This window comes from Salminus brasiliensis, chromosome 9 (genome assembly GCF_030463535.1).
Source record: "Salminus brasiliensis chromosome 9, fSalBra1.hap2, whole genome shotgun sequence".
Lineage (NCBI taxonomy): Eukaryota > Metazoa > Chordata > Actinopteri > Characiformes > Bryconidae > Salminus > Salminus brasiliensis.
The window spans coordinates 42,099,078-42,121,126 of NC_132886.1; the positions used below are offsets into that span (position 1 = coordinate 42,099,078).

General features: G+C 46.6%; 2 protein-coding genes across 5 annotated transcripts in view; both read left to right on the plus strand.

Moving 5' to 3' along the window:
* Positions 1-2,718: 2,718 nt before the first annotated feature.
* On the plus strand, positions 2,719-13,142 carry diras1b (DIRAS family, GTP-binding RAS-like 1b). Of its 2 annotated transcripts, none has more exons than XM_072688554.1 (3): positions 2,719-2,802; positions 8,481-8,791; positions 9,236-13,142. In XM_072688554.1, the coding sequence occupies exons 2-3, from the start codon at positions 8,483-8,485 to the stop codon at positions 9,521-9,523; spliced, it is 597 nt and encodes a 198-aa protein (XP_072544655.1). In that variant the 5' UTR covers positions 2,719-2,802; positions 8,481-8,482; the 3' UTR covers positions 9,524-13,142. The 2 variants fall into 2 exon arrangements, with proteins under 2 accessions (XP_072544655.1, XP_072544656.1); XM_072688555.1 differs by lacking the exon at positions 2,719-2,802 and adding an exon at positions 6,472-6,587.
* A 4,469-nt stretch (positions 13,143-17,611) lies between these two features.
* The window catches only part of gng7 (guanine nucleotide binding protein (G protein), gamma 7), an 11,069-nt gene continuing 6,631 nt past the window's right edge, over positions 17,612-22,049 (plus strand). For 2 of the 3 annotated variants that reach the window (XM_072688558.1, XM_072688559.1), the window contains exon 1: positions 17,612-17,845. The gene's annotated coding sequence lies outside the window, so the exon portion shown is untranslated. Of the gene's footprint in view, positions 17,846-17,879; positions 18,090-22,049 lie in introns of those variants that run through there. The other variant, XM_072688560.1, reaches the window with a different exon arrangement.

Sequence of the window (22,049 nt, forward strand, 5' to 3'; positions counted from 1 at the left end):
CCTCTGATCTCAGTACCTCACACTTCCACTAGGAGTCTCCACTGCGAATTCTGCAGTGTTCACTATGAAGGGTGGTGCGCTGGGTGGTGTGTTGGGTGGTGCGCTGGGTGGTGTGTTGGGTGGTGTGGGGTAAACTGTTGAAGCTGATGTAACGCTTTCCTCAGAACTTTGCGGCTGAGGAGCAGAGGAGCGTGAGCAGGGCCTGTCGCCGCTCGCCCTCGGGCTCCGGTGGCGCTTCCTGAGAAACTTCAGTGTAAAGAGGAGCGGCGGCGGGTTGCAGACCAGACAGACCGCCCACCTGTACAGACACACCTACAGCGGCGTGCAGAAGTTTGGGCACCCTGGTGAAAGTATCTGTTAGTGGGAATGGTGACGTGAGTAGAAGATTATATAAAAGCCCAGTTTCACATTCATACACTTATCCACTTATACATGTGTAGCAGCGTCACCCTTTCTATTTACATCAAAAGGAAAGATTTTAAACACACATCCGGTCAGACGGGAACCCTGTGTGCCTGCTGCCTGTCAGTCTGACACTTTCGGGAAGTGTAGTCAATTCGTCGTGGAGTTGAATGGTGTAGTACCTGCGCTCACCGCTAGAGGGAGACAGAGGAGCTGGACAGCTGAACCGCTCCCTCCAGACCAGCAGGGCTTTAAACTGGGAGTCCTCACTGGAACCAGCCTCCTGCATGAGTGCTCAGTCAACACAGGCTCCAGTTCACCCACCTTTTTACCTTCAGCCCAAATGTGGTGTGGAGTTCAGCCAGCTGCGAGCTCACAGACTGGGCCTGGACATTAGTCCACGTTCTAGATAACTAAGATAGGGTCTCCTACAGTGCCAGAAACCACGTCAGCAGGGTTACTAAAGACTGCTGAGCACCTCCACACGGGCATTACACATGCAGTTAGCATCATGCTAATTTTGCTAATTTATGTCCATTACTACCAGCTACGCTAGGCTCGCAGCTGCAGGGCTGAAGTGAAGAAGCTGGTAGGGTCGCCACCCGGCCCGTAAACACAGACTGGTCCTTTATTTGGCTCTGGAACGGTGCGTCCCGCGTTGAAGCAGTTTTTCCGTTAATGTCCAGTACAGGCCTGAGAGGGAAGAGGGGACGGCCCTGGCTGGACAGCGTATTAGAAATATTACATACAGCCTCTTAGACAACAAATCATACTAATGGAAGAACAGTTCATAAATAAATAAATACATTACATTTCATCTTTAACATATATATTTATATATTTATATATACACACACACATTTCCTAGATTAACAGTGTTTGTCTTTGGGCCTGTGGTGGTCATGGCCGTTGTGGGGGTCCCTTATTTTCATTTCTGAAAGGTGGCGACCCCAGAGGCTGACCTTGACACAGGACAGGGTTTGTCTGGTTGTGTGTGTTTGGAGTAAGAGGGGGTCTCTGGGGTACAGATGGAGAATCTGCTCCAGGAGCTGCTGTGTGGATATTCAGTTAACCCACAGCAGAACCAGAAACAGGTCAGGTGGTCAGGAGACTGTAGTTCTGGTGTGGGATGGGTAACCAAAGCCCCTTCAGGTGATGAGCTAACGTAGCTAATGTGCTGCAGAGGAGCCCGTCTATCACCTTTCATAAAAGAGGAGGAGGAGGAGGAGGAGGAAGAGGAGGAGGGTAAGGAAGGGAAGGAGGAAGAGGAGGAGGAGGGTGAGGAAGGGAAGGAGGAAGAGGAGGAGGAGGAAGAGTGTTTCTGTGATTCTCAGTCAGAGTTACGGGAGTCGGACCCACTGAGCTGTGAGCTGGACTTTAGTCCATGTTAGTGGATGACAGTGTTGGTGCAGCTGTGGCTCTCTGACGGCCAGACTGACCGGACTGACTAACAGACTCCAGCACTGTGATTCAGAACAGCCCTGACCTGCGAGGGGAACCGGGGTGGATGAGAACCTTCTAGAACTTCTCAACAACCACACACTCATGCTCGTCTGATCCGTGTACTCTGCACAGCACTGTCAGTAACACCCTGCAAGGCCAGAGCTGATGACGATGATGATGATGATGAGGAGGAGGAGGAAGATGGTGTTGATGATGATGATGGTGGTGATGGTGGTGATGATGATGATGGTGATGGTGGTGGTGGTGATGATGATGGTGGTGGTGATGATGATGAGGATGAAGATGGTGGTGATGGTGATGATGATGATGGTGGTTATGATGATGATGATGGTGATGGTGATGATGGTGATGATGGTGATGTGATGATGATGGTGATGTGATGATGATGGTGATGGTGATGATGATGGTGGTGATGATGGTGATGAAGATGGTGGTGGTGATGTTGATGGTGATGGTGATCTGAGGGTTGCACCATGGTCACTGATCATTCCCACTGATACTGAACTTTCCAGAGCTGGAATTCCTGAAAACTGTGCGGCCAGTTAGCACACACACACACACCTGGCAAAACATACACACACCATCGTAATCATAATAATATTAATAATAATCATAATCATAAATACTGCTATAAGTGTGTGTAAGAAGTGTGTGTGTGTGTGTGTGTTGAGTAGCACCCCTCCCTTTATCTATCTTTAGTATAGAGGTTAAAAATGAGTGTGGGTGTGTGTGGGAGCGAGGGGGAGGAGGGTGTGTGTATGTATGTGATGGATAGAGTAGGGAGGGTGTGTGTGTGTGTGTGTGTGTGTGTGTGTGTGTGTGTGTGTGTGTGTGTGTGTGTGTGTGCTGCGGTGGGCTCTGGACTGTAGCAGCTCCTCTTTACTCTAAAATGCTTTAGGATGCTTTAGGCTGAGATCAGCATCAGCACCACTGCAGGTAGGTCTCACACCCCCTCTCTCTCTCTCTCACACACACACACACACACAGCATTCACTCATTCACCTTCATTCATTCATCCATCCGTCCCTCCATTCATGTATGTATGTATGTGTGTGTGTGTGTGTGTGTGTGTGTGTGTGTTTCAGTATGACTCACAGCTCTGGCACAGCCTCCCCCTCATCTCCACACAGGGCAGAGCTGCATGAATGGGAGTTTCCTGCACGAGCTACAGTGCTAATGCTACAAAGTGTGCGCGTGTTTTATGTAAATCAGGAGAAAGTGTATTGGTCGGTGTGTGTGTGTGTGTTTGTGTGAAACGCTGTGTGTGAATGGTGCTGGTGCAGCAGCTTCTCAATGAAGCGCTTGCTTTTTTGTTCCCCACCCGCACTCAGTGTGACCACGCCCCCTGCGCCAGTATTGGCTGCCTGCAGGCGGCAGGCAAGCCCCCTAACAGGCTGGGATTGGCCTGGGGGTTCATACCAGACAGAGTGGGAGCCTACTGCAAACTACCAGCCAATCCTAGCGCAGGATGGGCGGGGCTTGCCGGAATATAGGTGGGGAGCCAGGCTCTGCTGTTACAGGCTGGTTCGAGTTGCTCGTTCCACCTTAAATGGTGCATTAAGATGTGCGCTATGTCCAAAAGTTTGTGGACACCCCTTCTAATGAATACATTCAGCAGCGTAAAGCCGCACATTGCTGACAAATGCAAATGCACACACAGCTTGTCTAGTCCCTGTAGAGAAGAAGTACTGCCAATAGAATAGGACCATCTCTCTGGAGCAGATCAACATCATGACCCTATTGGCTCCATGCTGCCTAATAATGTCAGGCATGGGCTAGAGGGGTGCAAGAGGGGAGCAAGTGTCCCAATACTTTTGTCAGAGTAGTGAGTAGTGTAAGTTATGTGTGTAGAATAGTAACGATGGCAGGAACTAGAGTAAATGTTGTAAGAAAACAAGGTCAGAACTACAGGCATTAGCATTAGCCTCAGTTTATGTCCCTTCATGAATGCTAATATGGCTAACAATCAGTGAAAGCTGCTCAGAGCCACACAGCACAATCCCGTTAGCACACCGCTAGCCAGCCCATAAGGCTTTGCTCATTGTTAGCGACGTGTAGGCCGGTGAGCTCTGCTAATCGCTAACAGAAACAGCAGCTGGTTCACAGGAACTTAGAGAGCGAAGACAGCTTTAGCACTTTAGCATCTCACCACATGCTAATCCTGTCAGATTAAAGGCCTCACTTTACTGAGAGCGCACCTGCGGGTCAGCCGCACACCTACACACACCTACCTCCATCCTCCACCCCTCAGTACACCTCACACTACAGGACACCATGTTCCAGAACACACTGCATTTAATACACACATCTATATTAGTATTAGCAAATATCCTGAACATTTAACCCAGCAGGTTTTATAGGTGCGGACAGACAGTGGAGATAACGTTAAATCAAGCGTTAAATCAAACGTTAAATCAAGCGTTAAATCAAGCGTTAAATCAAGCGTTAAATCAAATGTTAAATCAAATGTTAAATCAAACGTTAAATCAAGCGTTAAAGCAAACGTTAAATCAAGCGTTAAATCAAGCGTTAAATCAAACGTTAATTCAAGCGTTAAATCAAACGTTAATTCAAGTGTTAAATCAAACGTTAAATCAAACGTTAAATCAAGCGTTAAATCAAATGTTAAATCAAACGTTAAATCAAATGTTAAATCAAATGTTAAATCAAACGTTAAATCAAGCGTTAAATCAAATGTTAAATCAAGCGTTAAATCAAGCGTTAAATCAAACGTTAAATCATTTCATATCTCCTTTTTAAACTGAGAAATAATACTAGTGTATTTCACATCTGCCAAATATACTTTTAAAATATATATATACACTTATTTTCTTTTAACCCTGATCATTTTCATAAATTGTAAAAACACATATATGATAAATAAATATATATTGATTTGGGTTTGATTGGTTTAAGCACATAATAACCCCAGCAGACAGAAAGTCGGCTAAACTTTATTACTACACGGCACTTAAGTGTTTTTGTACTTATTTGACTTTGTTTATTTGACAGAAAGAGAACAAAGGCCTGAGCTGTATTGTGTTCAGTGAGATGTCCTTTAAACACATCACTGCATATTCAGCTAAATCCATATTTCACACACTGTAAACCTACTGGGACATTAAAACACATCTATATCATCATACATCTCAAGTCAAGTCAAGTGGGGTTTATTGTCATTTCAACTACATACAGAGTACACAGTGAAACGAAACAACGTTCCTCCAGGACCATGGTGCAACATAGACAGTGCATACAAGACACAAGTGCAACACAAACAAACAAGTGCGGACAGACAACACAACACAGTACAGACCAGAGCACACGTTCAGGGACACTCTGTAGTGACCAATACATACATTAGAATATACTGTACAACACCTTCCACTATGTTATTAATACTGTATAATCACACCATTACATTCATGTTCAGTGAATCACTGTAGTGATTGTTTATAATACTCTTATAAATATGTTCACATTTCTATTAAAATTCAGTGTAAAAATGAATAAAAGTAATAGTGAATAAAGTTATAGTATTTATAAAATATGCTATCATTTTAATGATGAAAGCATAATATTCCTGTTTTATGAACATTTGCGAAGCAGCTGAATGTTTACTGCATATATTAATCAGGTGTGTCTGCGCATCTCGACAGAGCGCCTGAACGCCGTCACAGAGGCAGAGGCCGGAAGCGGTTAGCGTGGTCATGCTATCGGCTCATGGCCAGGGTTGATGGGCAGAGAGACTGCTGAACACTGCTTAGCTCAGCCTTCAGAACCGCACGCTCAGGTCTGATGAAGCCAGAACCCGGAGAGGTTCTGATCCGCTCAGTGTCAGTGAGAGCCGAGCGAGCTGAGCCGAGCGAGCTGAGCCCAGTCACTGAGCACATTTTAGACCACAGGTTTTGCATAATTAAATAACACTGTTTTGACAGAAGTATTGGGACACCGACACGTCGCACCCACACAAGAGCTTTTATGACATCACATTCATTAGTTAATGTGGAGTCTGTCCCCCTTCCGCTGGGAAGTTCTGCCCGTCCACCCAGAAGAGCCTCTGTGAGGTCAGAAGGTGGCGTCAGACGACAGAGAGCCCGGCTCTCAATCTCTGCTCTAGGTGAGGTCAGGGTTCAGTGGAACTCACCCAGCCCTGCCTGTATGGAGCTCGCTCTGAGCGCTGGGGCTCAGTCAGTCATGCTGGAGCAGAGAAGGTCTTCCTCAAACGGGTTCCACAGAGCTGAAGCTGCTAGAAAAGCTGAAGAACTGCGGAGCTCCAAACCCCGTCAGCGCAGCTGCTGAGGCAGGGGGACAACATCCATGCTCATGGAGGTCCTGTCCACTCTCCAACTGACTGGCCTTCCAGGATCTGCAGGACACCTTCAGAGGTCTTGAGGAGTCCATGCCTTGAATGGTCAGATCTGTTGTGGGACCTACTCACCAGTTAGACCAGTGGTATTAATGTTGTGGCTTAAACCTGTGTGGCTGCTGCAGCACTGTGGTGTAGGTGCATGCTGGGACATGAAATCCCCTGAAGTGGGTCAGTGGAGTGGTGTCCAGCAATGACAGACGGAATGATTAGCCGCTAAGCCCCCAGTACAGCAGATCAACCCGAGTGCAGAAGAGTCGAGGCTGGGACACAGCATGGTTCACGCATGGTCAGGGGAAGGTGAGCGGTCAGTGCAGCGGTCCGTCTGAGTGACCAAGGCCCTGTTGTGACGGTAAGGCCGGACTCTGGTGCGTATGGATTTGTAAGATTTGTAAGAGGCAGAGAACCTTCACTTCTGGACTCTCCAGTCCACCTTAAATGGGGCGGCTGCTGTATTCTGTGTGACGTCTTATTCTGCAGCCGCTAATTAGAACTGTGCAGTGGTGGAGCACTTCCAGTCTGGGGCCTGTAGGGGCGTCTGTCTTTTCCACTCCACCTTAAATGGGGCAGCAGATACAGTCTGGTGCTTTTTCATCTGAATTTAAGGTCCACCAGCTGCACCATTTAAGGTGGAACAAAAATGATGTAGAATGTTTGTACTGTTTGTTTGAAAGCATTACATTAGTGTGTGTGTGTAACGTGTGTGTGTAACGTGTGTGTGTGTGTGTGTGCGTGTGTGGATAGGTGTGTGTGCTAATCCAGGCAACATTTGGTGTGTAGAGGTGGCAGATGGTGGGGGATATTTTTAGAATGTGGTGCTGTAGAGGAGTGATTTTGCTTTGTATTTACTGTAACACACACACACACACACACACACACACACACACTGAAGGACAAATTTAGCCCCATAAGGACATACGGCTGTGTGACTCTGATGCTAATTGTTGCTTTTTGGAGGTTTAGTGTGCTGCTCACTCCACGGGTCACTTCCTGTTTGGGAACTGGATGTGGAGACTGGGCAGTGAATTGCAGTCGTGATCAATCCCTGTTCAGTTCCACAGGGGAATCAGTCCACCTTAAAATACGCAGCAGTTACAGTCAGTCTCCTCTAGGGGTGTCCGAACGGTTGAGCAGTTCCGTTGCTGGAATGGACATAATCAAATTTTTTATTCCATCACGGAAACGGAAGTGAGGATGGTGTAAGCATGGAAATAGGGGTAGTGTAACCATGGAAACGGAAGTGAGGATGGTGTAAGCATGGAAATAGGGGTAGTGTAACCATGGAAATGGAAGTGAGGATGGTGTAAGCATGGAAATAGGGGTGATGTAACCGTGGAGACGGAAGTGAGGATGGTGTAAGCATGGAAATTGAACCATGGGTAGTATAGTCTTGGTAAGTGTTTATACCGATCTCTATGGTGATGAGGTGTTTGGGGAACAGTGTAGGTGAGGCCAGTCCTGTTCTGCTCACTGCTGCAGAACCTCAGGGTTCCGTCTCTGAAAGCTCAGTGAGGTGTTCCACACTCTGTTCTCCCTCCAGAGCAAGGTTACCTTCCACATCCAGCAGCGTCAGCCCGATCCTCAGCCAGAGAGAGAGAGAGAAGCTCATGCATTATAATGTGTGTGTGTGTGTGTGTGTGTGTGTGTGTGTGTGTGTGTGTTAATCTATAATGGAGCTTGGCTTTGATCGCCCAATGCTGTAGGAATGCCCAGCGGCCCTAAAGCTGCTCCGCTCAGCCTCTAATAAACAACCACTCAGAGTCCGCATCCATCACAGCACAGAGCGTCCCAGGACACCCCCACTCAGGGGGACGCAGAGAGGGGTTTAAAATCAGCACAAGAGATCAGACACTGGTATTGATCAGACACTGGTATTGATCAGACACTGGTATTGATCAGACATGCATCGGATGCAGATATTGATCAGAGGATGAGTGTTGTCTGCACTGTGACTTACCAGAACCGGGAGGATAAGAGAGTAAGATAGACCCTTATCTACACAGCCTCTCCATAGCAACCAGCAATCAACAAACTAGCAACCGCCAGAGATTCCATAGCAACCACATAGCTCTGTAAAGCTACTGTTTAGGAACATCACAGTAACCGCAGTATTCACTAGCAACCACCTGGGAAACCATAGCAACTGCTCATCTGGTGGTCTGGTGGTTCTACTGGTTTAACTCCAGGTCCAGTAAAGCTGCAGTAGATGCTTACTGGCCTGACTCTGTGTGTGCTTGTTTCCCAGCCATGCCGGAGCAGAGTAACGATTACCGCGTGGTGGTGTTCGGAGCGGGTGGAGTCGGTAAGAGCTCGCTGGTTCTCCGCTTTGTGAAGGGAACGTTCCGGGACACGTACATTCCCACGGTGGAGGACACGTACCAGCAGGTGATCAGCTGTGATAAGAGCGTGTGCACACTGCAGATCACCGACACCACCGGCAGCCACCAGTTCCCCGCCATGCAGCGCCTCTCCATCTCCAAAGGCCACGCCTTCATCCTCGTCTACTCCATCACCAGCCGGCAGTCTCTGGAGGAGCTGAAGCCCATCTACCAGCAGGTACTTGCTCTAATGCTCTAATCTGCAGTAGGCTGAATGGGTGGAGCTAAACTGCTGTAGGCTGAATGGGTGGAGCTAAACTGCTGTAGGCTGAATGGGCGGGGCTAAACTACTGTAGGCTGAATGGGTGGAGCTAAACTGCTGTAGGCTGAATGGGTGGAGCTAAACTGCTGTAGACTGAATGGGTGGAGCTAAACTGCTGTAGGCTGAATGGGCGGAGCTAAACTACTGTAGGCTGAATGGGTGGAGCTAAACTGCTGTAGGCTGAATGGGTGGAGCTAAACTGCTGTAGGCTGAATGGGTGGAGCTAAACTGCTGTAGGGACAAAACTATTGCTTTAATGAGTTTAAGGAGTGTGTCGGTCTGTGCTGCAGTATGACCTGTGTATATATATATGTGTGTGTGTGTGTGTGTGTGTGTGTGTGCGCGCGCACTGTGGTTTAGATGCTGGCCATTAAGGGAAGTGTGGAGGGAATCCCGGTCATGCTGGTGGGCAATAAGAACGACGAGACCCAGAGGGAGGTGCAGACGGAGGACGGGGAGGCGCAGGCCAAGGCGTGGAAGTGTGCCTTCATGGAAACGTCGGCCAAAACCAACCACAACGTCACCGAGCTCTTCCAGGAGCTGCTGAACATGGAGAAGAAGCGCTGCATGAGCCTGAACATCGATGGGAAACGCTCGGGAAAGCAGAAGCGCACGGATAAACTGAAGGGGAAGTGCAGCGTCATGTAAAGCGGCGTCCGCTCGACCATTCGGACACTGCGGCGCCTCACGTGTCTGAGAGGGTCCGGGTTTGAGCCGCTTTCACTTGGGATACATATCTGATAGGCCAGACATGGTGACCTAACCAGAACACTCTGAATCAGCCTCTTCAGGCTCCGCCCACTAACGTATTCTCTTGTAGCTCCTGCCGGGAGGCTGGACAAGCTTCATCATTGCTTCCTTTAAACCTGCTGCTACACCTGTATCATTGATCACTGAGAAGATCAGTTTGGGCTCCGTATTGCATTTACATCAGTCTGATCTGCAGGTGGCGCAGGTGAGCGCTGCTGAATCCGTCAGTTCTCAAAAGCTTGTCCAACCTAGCAACAGTAGTTACGAGATAAGGCGTTTGTGGGCGGAGCTTGGAGAGAGGTTGATTCGTGTATTTTTTCACACCTCACTGGTCATCATGTTGTGGAGGCTAATGCTAGCGGCTAACTTGATAATACACTGTGTGCATGCGGGTCGTTTCAGGGCGCCGGGTGAGTTCACACTAACAGATACGAGAACCTGTGGAGTCTAATCACTCACCCCCTCCTGATTCTCGCTCGGTTACTGGGCGTGACTTTTACATTGCTATTGGACGAATCCTACATATCATAGCTGTCAATCAACAACTCTGATTGAACGTCTGACTGGACTATACAAATGTCATGAGCATGAAGCCAGCTTTCGCCTAGCATGCTAATTTGCTAAGGTAGCTCTAGCTATCTTGCTAACTATTGCACGCCAACAGAATAACATGGTAATAATGCAGAATGCTAAGACCGACTAACACAGGCTAACTTTAGCTAATAGTATAATAGTTAATAGTGTTATAGTGCACAGTAGTGTAGAACATTCAGGTCCAGAGGGTAAAACTCCATCCCAGGATTCTGTCCCTGGGCTTCTCTTAGCTGCAGCAGAGCTTAACAGGCAATTGGAACAAAACCCTGGGGTGGATTTCCACCTTCTCGTAATCTGTAGTGTTGGTCTGCAGTGTTCAGTAACTCTCTGAGGGTTCTTGGGGTGTGAAATCAGGACGGGCGTGAGACGCTGGGCTTCACACCGGCACAGCCTGAAAAACTGGATTAGCAAAAAAAATCACTTTTCAGCAATAATGCTAATAGCGTATCTCAGGCTTGTCCTGTAACTGGCGGAGGAACTGGACTGTGCAGGACTGGACTGGTCAGCTTGTTTTGCACTTCAACACTTTCTTTGACCTCATACTTGTGTTCCAGATGATGGGGTGTGACCTGAACTATAAAACTACCAGAATGAATTGAAATAATACAGTTTGGAAAATCCGGGTCTTTGAAGAACGTAGACGGTCCTGATTGGAGCCAGGATTGTGGAAGCTGAGTGAACCTTAGAACAGCTACAGAACCAGAAGCTGCAGGAAAACCTCTAAACCTTTTCCAGTACACCATCATCATCGTCATCGTCATCTTCATCTTCATCTTCATCTTCATCTATTCTGAAATTCAAACCATTTTATACTAATTTTCTTTTTTACTCTTATTTTTTTATTTATTTATTTTTAACTATCAGCGCTCTTGTAGGCTGACGTTTCTCCACAAGGGGGCGCTAGCTTTTCATAGTTCATGGCCAAGACATGTTTGGTGTCTGACATGCTTCTTTAGTTCACAACAGAAGATGCCAGGCTAACATGTTAGCTGCAGCAGAGCTGCCCAGGCAGTTGGAGCAAAATCCTGGGGCGGATTTTCACCTCCCGGACCTGAATGGTTCAAGTGTAATCCTCACGCTGTACTCGTAAACACGTTGACATCAGCTATTAACAGATTTTGGGGGCGTGTCTACAGAGAGGAGTAAATTGGTGACAGTCTAAGTGTTAGTTAGCCTAGCATCTCCAGTTGTAAAAGAAGGAACTCCTGTCAGATACCAAACATGGCTTTTCTGATCGACTAAATCTGGGCCCAGTGATCAATCAGGACACTGTGATTGATCCCAGAACTTCTCCTTTAAAGCCTGTTGTCCTGATCTGATCATATAGACTCAAGCTGATGGGGGTCCTGCTTCATCTGCGCTGCAGGAACTGCTCACTCTCACAGCAGATCCTTCTGAAAGCGCTGGGCCTGCGCGGTGAGGCAGAAGTGCTGGGGAAAGCGTCCTGTGTGTTTACCGAGACATCGGCGTCCCGCTGCAGAACTACAGGACGCTAAACTGCGGAAGTAAATGGGCCTTTCGGAGCACAAGTGACATGAAGCAGATTCAGTTCCGTTTAGCATGCAGAGGCAGCGTGCCAGGTACACTATATGGCCAAAAGTATTGGGACACTTGCTTATTCCGTGTTTCTTCTGAAGTCAAGGGTAATAAAGAGTTTCTCCTGCTTCTGTTGGAGTAACTGTCTCTACTGCCCAGAGAAGGAGACTCTCTACCAGACTCTGGAGAAGGAGCGCTGCTGTGAGCGTTAGTGAGGTCAGGATGTTGGATGATGATGATCATCACCCCACCTCTTCATCCCCAGCACATCCCAAAAGTACTGGATGGAGCTCATCCACCATCATTCCAGAGAACACAGTTCCTCCACTGCTCCACAGCTCCTCAATGCTGGGGGGCTTTATACCCCTCTAGTCCACACCTGGCATTAGGCAGCATGGAGCCAATAGGGTCATGATGTTGATCTGCTCCAGAGAGTCCTATTCTATTGGCAGTACTTCTTCTCTACAGGGACTAGACAAGCTGTGTGTGCATTTGCACATCTGTGTCAGCAAGGGAGCGACTTAATGTAGCTGAATCTTGCCTACGTTAGGAGGGGTGTCCACAAACATGCACCGGCTAGGAAACACAGACGAGCTTCTGACCGCGACTCTCGCACTTCAGTCCTCAACGAGGTCGCGATCACTTCACTGTCATTAGAGCCTCAACTGCAGCCGAATGGAGCGTCACGAAGGCGGGACAATGAAATCCCTACATTGTAGACTATTATTATTACTATTATTACTATTATTATTATTATTATTATTACTATTAATGTGTAATTTCATTAGCCAGTATTCAGACAGAACAGCTAACTGGAGCTATTTGGTAGGAGGACGCTGATTAGCTTCATGCTAACTATATGGCTAAAACGTTCCATGCTCTCTTTAAACCGTAGAGTCGAGGCCTCACACCACCTCACAGTATCAGTGCTCCCATAAGCTAGCATTACTTCTTAGCCACGTTAGCCTCGTAGCTCTAGTGCTAAAAGAAGCTAGCCTTCAGAAGACGAGCGCGGCCCAGCTGATCGGCTACAGACGGACGGACTGACGGACATCGGGGTGGATGTGGACCGACCCTTTAGGAAGGCTAAAGCTAACTGAATGCTAACAGAAACACGGTGTTTAGTGTGTGAGCTGTGTGTGAGAGTGTGTGAAGCTAACACACACAGACTGCAGTAGCACTCATTTACACACTCATGCACACACTGCTCCTTTCATCTGTATTAGTGCCCTGTTCTATATTTGAGTTCTATATAGTACCGCAGAGAGGTTCTCTGACCTGTATAGAACACTGCTTAAAGGTTCTTTAAAGAACAAGACATTACATTTCTGCAAGGACCATCTTCTTTAACTTCTACTGTTTTTATATTTTGCTCTTACATTTATTATAAATCACTGTCATTTTATACTTTTGTATTTTTTGTTATTGTTGTAGACCACTGCAATAGTTATAATAATATTGTTAATAATAATAATAATAATAATAATAATAATAATTAGAAAGCATTAGAAAGTGTTGTAGGAATTGGTGTTAGAGGGTCGTTTAATTATCACTATTGTTCTTTTGATCTGGGGTTTATGGAGTGTTATTATCTCTGGTGATGATGGTGCTATAAATGTGTGTAAATGCAAGACAGATTCGCCCACTTTCAGATAAGCCCCGCCCCCGGCCCTGGGACTGGCTAGTACAAACTAATAGCCAATCCCAGTTCTCCAGTGCTGCTAGTGGGGCGTTACCCATTACAGAAAATACACTGTACTGAAATGCTGTATACAGTAAATACAGTACACACACATATATACAGTACACACATATACGGTATACACACATAAAGTACACACACATATATACAGTATATACAGTACACACATATATACAGTATATACAGTACACACATATACAGTATACACACATACAGTACACACATATTTACAGTATATACAGTACACACATATATACAGTATATACAGTACACACACATATACGGTATACACACATATATACAGTATATACAGTACACACATATACGGTATACACACATACAGTACACACATATATACAGTATACACAGTACACACATATATACAGTATACACACATATATACAGTATATACAGTACACACATATGGTATACAAACACATATATATACAGTATATACAGTACACACACATATACAGTATATACACATACAGTACACACACACCCCTCATACTCACACACTCCTCACACTCACACACCCCTCATACTCACACACCCCTCATACTCACACACCCCTCACACACATATCCCTCATACTCACACACCCCTCACACTTACTCACACACCCCTCATACTCACACACCCCTCACACACCCCTCACACTCACTCACACACCCCTCATACTCACACACCCCACACACACTCCTCATACTCACACACACACACTCCACATACTCACACACTCCTCACACACCCCTCACACTCACACACACACACTCCTCATACTCACACACCCCTCATACTCACACACTCCTCACACACACACACACACACCCCTCATACTCACACACCCCTCATACTCACACACTCCTCACACACACACACACCCCTCATACTCACACACACCTCTCATACTCACACACCCCTCACACTCACACACACACACTCATCATACTCACACACCCCTCATAGTCACACACTCCTCATAATCACACACCCCTCACACACACACACCCCTCATACTCACACACCTCTCACACTCACACACCCCTCACACACACACACACCTCATACTCACACACTCCTCATACTCACACACCCCTCACACACACACACTCCTCATACTCACACACTCCTCACACTCACACACTCCTCACACACACACACACCCCTCATACTCACACACTCCTCATACTCACACACCCCTCACACTCACACACTCCTCATACTCACACACCCCTCACTCACACACTCCTCATACTCACACACCCCTCACACACACACATCCCTCATACTCACACACTCCTCACACTCACACACCCCTCACTCACACACCCCTCATGCTCACACACTCCTCACACTCACACACCCCTCATACTCACACCCCTCATACTCACACACCCCTCATACTCACACCCCTCATGCTCACACACTCCTCACACTCACACACCCCTTATAGTCACACCCCTCATACTCACACACCCCTCATACTCACACCCCTCACACACACATCCCTCACACTCACACACTCCTCACACTCACACTCCTCACACTCACACACCCCTCATACACTCACACCCCTCATACTCACACACCCCTCATACTCACACCCCTCATACTCACACACCCCTCATACTCACACCCCTCATGCTCACACACTCCTCACACTCACACACCCCTTATAGTCACACCCCTCATACTCACACACCCCTCATACTCACACCCCTCACACACACATCCCTCACACTTACACACTCCTCACACTCACACTCCTCACACTCACACACCCCTCATACTCACACACCCCTCATACTCACACACCCCTTATACTCACACCCCTCATACTCACACACCCCTCATACTCACAGTCCTCACACTCACACACCCCTCATACTCACACCCCTCATACTCACACACCCCTCATACTCACACACCCCTTATACTCACACACCCCTTATACTCACACACCCCTCATACTCACACTCCTCACACTCACACACCCCTCATACTCACACACCCCTCATACTCACACACCCCTTATACTCACACACCCCTCATACTCACACTCCTCACACTCACACACCCCTCATACTCACACACCCCTCATACTCACACACTCCTCACACTCTCACAATAAAACCAGCATCATTTCACACCCAGCACTCAGTGTGTGTGTGTGTGTGTGTGTGTATGTATGTGTGTGTATACAGTCCTGTGCTAAACCTGGTTTCTATGGTAACGGCATGACCATCACCACGTCACTTCGAGGGGCTGAACAGGACCTCATCATCACGTCACACACAGATCTGCTCATTAAGCAGGAGGGTGACTGTTAACGATCAGTCCAATAAAAGACAGAAGATTAAAGTAATTAGAGTGTTTGATCTCTGACTGATCAGAATCCAGATATTCCATATTAAACATTTACTGCATAAATATCCTCCCTCTCTCTCTCTCTCTCTCTCTCTCTACTCTCTCTCTCTCTCTCACTCTGCCTCTCTCTCTCTCTCTCTCTCTCTACTCTCTCTCTCTCACTCTGCCTCACTCTCTCTCTCTCTCTCTCTACTCTCTCTCTCTCACTCTGCCTCACTCTCTCTCTCTCTGCACTCAGTGTAGTAGTGCACTCAGTGTAGTAGTGCACTCAGTATTGTAGTGCACTCAGTGTAGTAGTGCACTCGGTATTGTAGTGCACTCAGTGTAGTAGTGCACTCAGTGTAGTAGTGCACTCAGTATTGTAGTGCACTCAGTGTAGTAGTGCACTCAGTGTAGTAGTGTGCTCAGTGTAGTAGTGCACTCAGTGTAGTAGTGCACTCGGTATTGTAGTGCACTCAGTGTAGTAGTGCACTCAGTATTGTAGTGCACTCAGTGTAGTAGTGCACTCGGTATTGTAGTGCACTCAGTGTAGTAGTGCACTCAGTGTAGTAGTGCACTCGGTATTGTAGTGCACTCAGTGTAGTAGTGCACTCGGGATTGTAGTGCACTCAGTGTAGTAGTGCACTCGGTATTGTAGTGCACTCAGTATTGTAGTGCACTCAGTGTAGTAGTGTACTCAGTGTAGTAGTGCACTCAGTGTAGTAGTGCACTCAGTATAGTAGTGTGCTCAATGTAGTAGTGCACTCAGTATTGTAATGCACTCAGTGTAGTAGTGCACTCAGTATAGTAGTGTGCTCAGTATAGTAGTGTGCTCAGTGTAGTAGTGCACTCAGTGTAGTAGTGTACTTGGTATTGTAGTGCACTCAGTATAGTAGTGCACTCAGTGTAGTAGTGCGCTCAGTATAGTAGTGTGCTCAGTGTAGTAGTGCACTCAGTGTAGTAGTGTACTTGGTATTGTAGTGCACTCAGTGTAGTAGTGCACTCAGTGTAGTAGTGCACTCAGTATTGTAATGCACTCAGTGTAGTAGTGCACTCAGTATAGTAGTGTGCTCAGTATAGTAGTGTGCTCAGTATAGTAGTGTACTCAGTATAGTAGTGTGCTCAGTATAGTAGTGTGCTCAGTATAGTAGTGTACTCAGTATAGTAGTGTGCTCAGTATAGTAGTGTGCTCAGTATAGTAGTGTACTCAGTATAGTAGTGTGCTCAGTATAGTAGTGTGCTCAGTGTAGTAGTGCACTCAGTGTAGTAGTGTACTTGGTATTGTAGTGCACTCAGTATAGTAGTGCACTCAGTGTAGTAGTGCGCTCAGTATAGTAGTGTGCTCAGTGTAGTAGTGCACTCAGTGTAGTAGTGCACTCAGTGTAGTAGTGTACTTGGTATTGTAGTGCACTCAGTATAGTAGTGTACTCAGTGTAGTAGTGTACTCAGTGTAGTAGTGCACTCAGTATAGTAGTGCACTCAGTGTAGTAGTGTACTCAGTGTAGTAGTGCGCTCAGTATAGTAGTGTGCTCAGTGTAGTAGTGCACTCAGTGTAGTAGTGTACTTGGTATTGTAGTGCACTCAGTATAGTAGTGCACTCAGTGTAGTAGTGTACTCAGTATAGTAGTGCACTCAGTGTAGTAGTGTACTCAGTGTAGTAGTGCACTCAGTATAGTAGTGTACTCAGTGTAGTAGTGTACTCAATCCCGCGCGCATGTTAAATTAGTGGGTATAGTATATTGTACAGTAGGAGTGATTGTCTCCCCCGTGTGTCCATCCTCGGTACTGCACCATTGCAGCAGGGGGCGGGTCTCTCCGGAACGCAATACCAGCTCGCAGCGCGCTCGAGCTTCACTAACACTCACTAATTATTATTTAAATACATTAATATAATATATAATATATATAACATATATGTATATACACACAGAGAGAGAGACATTAGCTCGGACTGAGGCTCTGCTCCTCCGCGCGCTCTCAGCCAAACTTGCTCACACACACACACACATACACACATACACGCGCGCGCGCAGGCGGAGGTGAGTATGTGTCTCGCGGACATTTTCTATCCTTTATTACACTCTAATAGTGCTGAGCGTGTGTATGTGTGTGTGTGAGTGTGTGAGTGTGTGTGAGTGTAAAGGGGTATATACGGGGGTAACTGGGGCGTGGGGTAGGAGACCGCGAGCTGTAGAGGCTCCAGCAGCTGCAGACGGACATGCGGAAACCAAACACACACACACACACACACACACACTGAACAGCCAGCGGCCCGGTGTGCAGGTAAGTGCGTGTGCGTGTGCGGCAGGACGCAGCTGAAAATGTCCGCAGTGGGGCTGGAAGAGCGGGTTACACACACACACACACACACACACACACACACACACACACACACACACACACACACTCAGGTGTGTGTATGTCTGCAGTTGTTTTTGGATTCTCCACCTTAAATTCTGCAGCAGGTGCAGCAGTGATGCCTCAGGCGCCAGAACGCAACAGCTGCAGCTTTTAAGGTGGAACAGAAATCATCACATCATGATCCTGTGTGTGTGTGTGTGTGTGTGTGTGTGTGTGTGTGTGTGTGTGTGTGTGAAGGCCCTAGCACTGCCATCATGTAGACATCATCATAGGGTGGATAAGGACGTATCGTGTTGGGGATCTTGGTGCATTGGTGGGAATGGGTGGAGTTAGGAATGATGTTATTAATGGGAGTGATGGGAGTGTTTAAGAATGATGGGAGTGTTTGGGAGTGATGGGAGTGTTTGGGAGTGATGGGAGTGTTTGGGAATGATGGGAGTGATGGGAGTGTTTAAGAATGATGGGAGTGATGGGAGTGTTTGGGAGTGATGGGAGTGTTTGGGAATGATGGGAGTGATGGGAGTGTTTAAGAATGATGGGAGTGATGGGAGTGTTTGGGAGTGATGGGAGTGTTTGGGAATGATGGGAGTGATGGGAGTGTTTGTGAATGATGAAGAATGATGGGAGTGATGGGAGTGTTTGTGAATGATGGGAGTGTTTGGGAGTGATGGGAGTGTTTGTGAATGATGAAGAATGATGGGAGTGTTTGGGAGTGTTTAAGAATGATGGGAGTGATGGGAGTGTTTGTGAATGATGGGAGTGTTTGGGAGTGATGGGAGTGTTTGTGAATGATGAAGAATGATGGGAGTGATGGGAGTGTTTGGGAATGATGGGAGTGATGGGAGTGTTTGGGAGTAATGGGAGTGTTTGTGAATGATGAAGAATGATGTGAGTGATGGGAGTGTTTGTGAATGATGGGAGTGTTTGGGAGTGATGGGAGTGTTTGTGAATGATGAAGAATGATGGGAGTGTTTGGGAATGATGGGAGTGATGGGAGTGTTTGGGAGTAATGGGAGTGTTTGTGAATGATGAAGAATGATGGGAGTGATGGGAGTGTTTGTGAATGATGGGAGTGTTTGGGAGTGATGGGAGTGTTTGTGAATGATGGGAATGTTTGGGAGTGATGTGAGTGTTTGTGAATGATGAAGAATGATGTGAGTGTTTGGGAGTGTTTAAGAATGATGGGAGTGATGGGAGTGTTTGTGAATGATGGGAGTGTTTGGGAGTGATGGGAGTGTTTGTGAATGATGAAGAATGATGGGAGTGATGGGAGTGTTTGGGAATGATGGGAGTGTTTGGGAGTAATGGGAGTGTTTGTGAATGATGAAGAATGATGGGAGTGATGGGAGTGTTTGTGAATGATGGGAGTGTTTGGGAGTGATGGGAGTGTTTGTGAATGATGAAGAATGATGGGAGTGTTTGGGAGTGTTTAAGAATGATGGGAGTGATGGGAGTGTTTGTGAATGATGGGAGTGTTTGGGAGTGATGGGAGTGTTTGTGAATGATGAAGAATGATGGGAGTGATGGGAGTGTTTGGGAATGATGGGAGTGTTTGGGAGTAATGGGAGTGTTTGTGAATGATGAAGAATGATGGGAGTGATGGGAGTGTTTGTGAATGATGGGAGTGTTTGGGAGTGATGGGAGTGTTTGTGAATGATGAAGAATGATGGGAGTGTTTGGGAGTGTTTAAGAATGATGGGAGTGATGGGAGTGTTTGGGAATGATGTGAGTGTTTGGGAGTGATGGGAGTGTTTGTGAATGATGGGAATGTTTGGGAGTGATGTGAGTGTTTGTGAATGATGAAGAATGATGTGAGTGTTTGGGAGTGTTTAAGAATGATGGGAGTGTTTGTGAATGATGGGAGTGTTTGGGAGTGATGGGAGTGTTTGTGAATGATGAAGAATGATGGGAGTGATGGGAGTGTTTGGGAATGATGGGAGTGTTTGGGAGTAATGGGAGTGTTTGTGAATGATGAAGAATGATGGGAGTGATGGGAGTGTTTGTGAATGATGGGAGTGTTTGGGAGTGATGGGAGTGTTTGTGAATGATGAAGAATGATGGGAGTGTTTGGGAGTGTTTGTGAATGATGGGAGTGTTTGTGAATGTTGGGAGTGATGGGAGTGTTTGTGAATGATGAAGAATGATGGGAGTGATGGGAGTGTTTGGGAATGATGTGAGTGTTTGGGAGTGATGGGAGTGTTTGTGAATGATGAAGAATGATGTGAGTGTTTGGGAGTGTTTAAGAATGATGGGAGTGATGGGAGTGTTTGTGAATGATGGGAGTGTTTGGGAGTGATGTGAGTGTTTGTGAATGATGAAGAATGATGTGAGTGTTTGGGAGTGTTTAAGAATGATGGGAGTGTTTGTGAATGATGAAGAATGATGTGAGTGTTTGGGAGTGTTTAAGAATGATGGGAGTGATGGGAGTGTTTGTGAATGATGGGAGTGTTTGGGAGTGATGTGAGTATTTGTGAATGATGAAGAATGATGTGAGTGTTTGGGAGTGTTTAAGAATGATGGGAGTGATGGGAGTGTTTGTGAATGATGGGAGTGTTTGGGAGTGATGTGAGTATTTGTGAATGATGAAGAATGATGTGAGTGTTTGGGAGTGTTTAAGAATGATGGGAGTGATGGGAGTGTTTGTGAATGGTGGGAGTGTTTGGGAGTGATGGGAGTGTTTGTGAATGAAGAATGATGTGAGTGTTTAGGAGTGTTTAAGAATGATGGGAATGTTTGTGAATGATGGGAGTGTTTGGGATTGATGTGATTGATGTGAATGATGTGAGTGTTTGTGAATGATGGGAGTGTTTGGGAGTGATGGAAGTGTTTGGGAGTGATGTGAGTGATGGGAGTGTTTGTGAATGATGGGAGTGTTTGGGAGTGATGAAAGTGTTTGGGAGTGATGTGAATGATGTGAGTGTTTGTGAATGATGTGAGTGTTTGGGAGTGTTTGGGAGTGATGTGAATGATGTGAGTAATGGGAGTGTTTGTGAATGATGAAGAATGATGTGAGTGTTTGGGAGTGATGTGACTGATGGGAGTGTTTGTGAATGATGTGAGTGTTTGGGAGTGATGTGAATGATGGGAGTGATGGGAGTGTTTGTGAATGATGGGAGTGTTTGGGAGTGATGAAAGTGTTTGGGAGTGATGTGAATGATGTGAGTGTTTGGGAGTGTTTGGGAGTGATGTGAATTATGTGAGTAATGGGAGTGTTTGTGAATGATGAAGAATGATGTGAGTGTTTGGGAGTGATGTGAATGATGTGAGTGATGGGAGTGTTTGGGAGTGATGTGAATGATGGGAGTGATGGAAGTGTTTGGGAATGATGGAATAATGGGAGTGTTTGGGAGTGTTTAAGAATGATGGGAGTGTTTGTGAATGATGGAAATGATGTGAGTGTTTGGGAGTGTTTGTGAATGATGGGAGTGTTTGTGAATGATGGGAATGATGTGAGTGTTTGGGAGTGATGGGAGTGTTTGGGAATGATGGGAGTGTTTGTGAATGATGGGAATGATGTGAGTGTTTGGGAGTGTTTGTGAATGATGGAAATGATGTGAGTGTTTGGGAGTGTTTGTGAATGATGGGAGTGTTTGTGAATGATGGAAATGATGTGTTTGGGAGTGATGGGAATGTTTGGGAATGATGTGAGTGTTTGTGTTCCACTAGTGTGCGGAAGGCAGACTGCACGGCTACGGGCTTCATTCTACACTCCTGTGGCAGTGGAATTCAATCAAACACAATCCGTGATTTAGCGATGTGTCCCAATACTTTTGCCAAATATAGTGTCGCTGGACTCAGTGCACTGGGCTCAGCTGCTCAGTGTTTGCAGTTTGACATTTCTCCAGCAGGGGCGCTATCAGCACACTAGTCACTTCAGCAGAG

Coding starts and splice junctions, on each gene's coding strand:
- diras1b (XM_072688554.1), top strand. CDS start 8,483: ATGCCGGAGCAGAGTAACGATTACCGCGTGGTGGTGTTCGGAGCGGGT. Junction 8,792..9,235: donor TGAAGCCCATCTACCAGCAG/GTACTTGCTCTA, acceptor ACTGTGGTTTAG/ATGCTGGCCATTAAGGGAAG.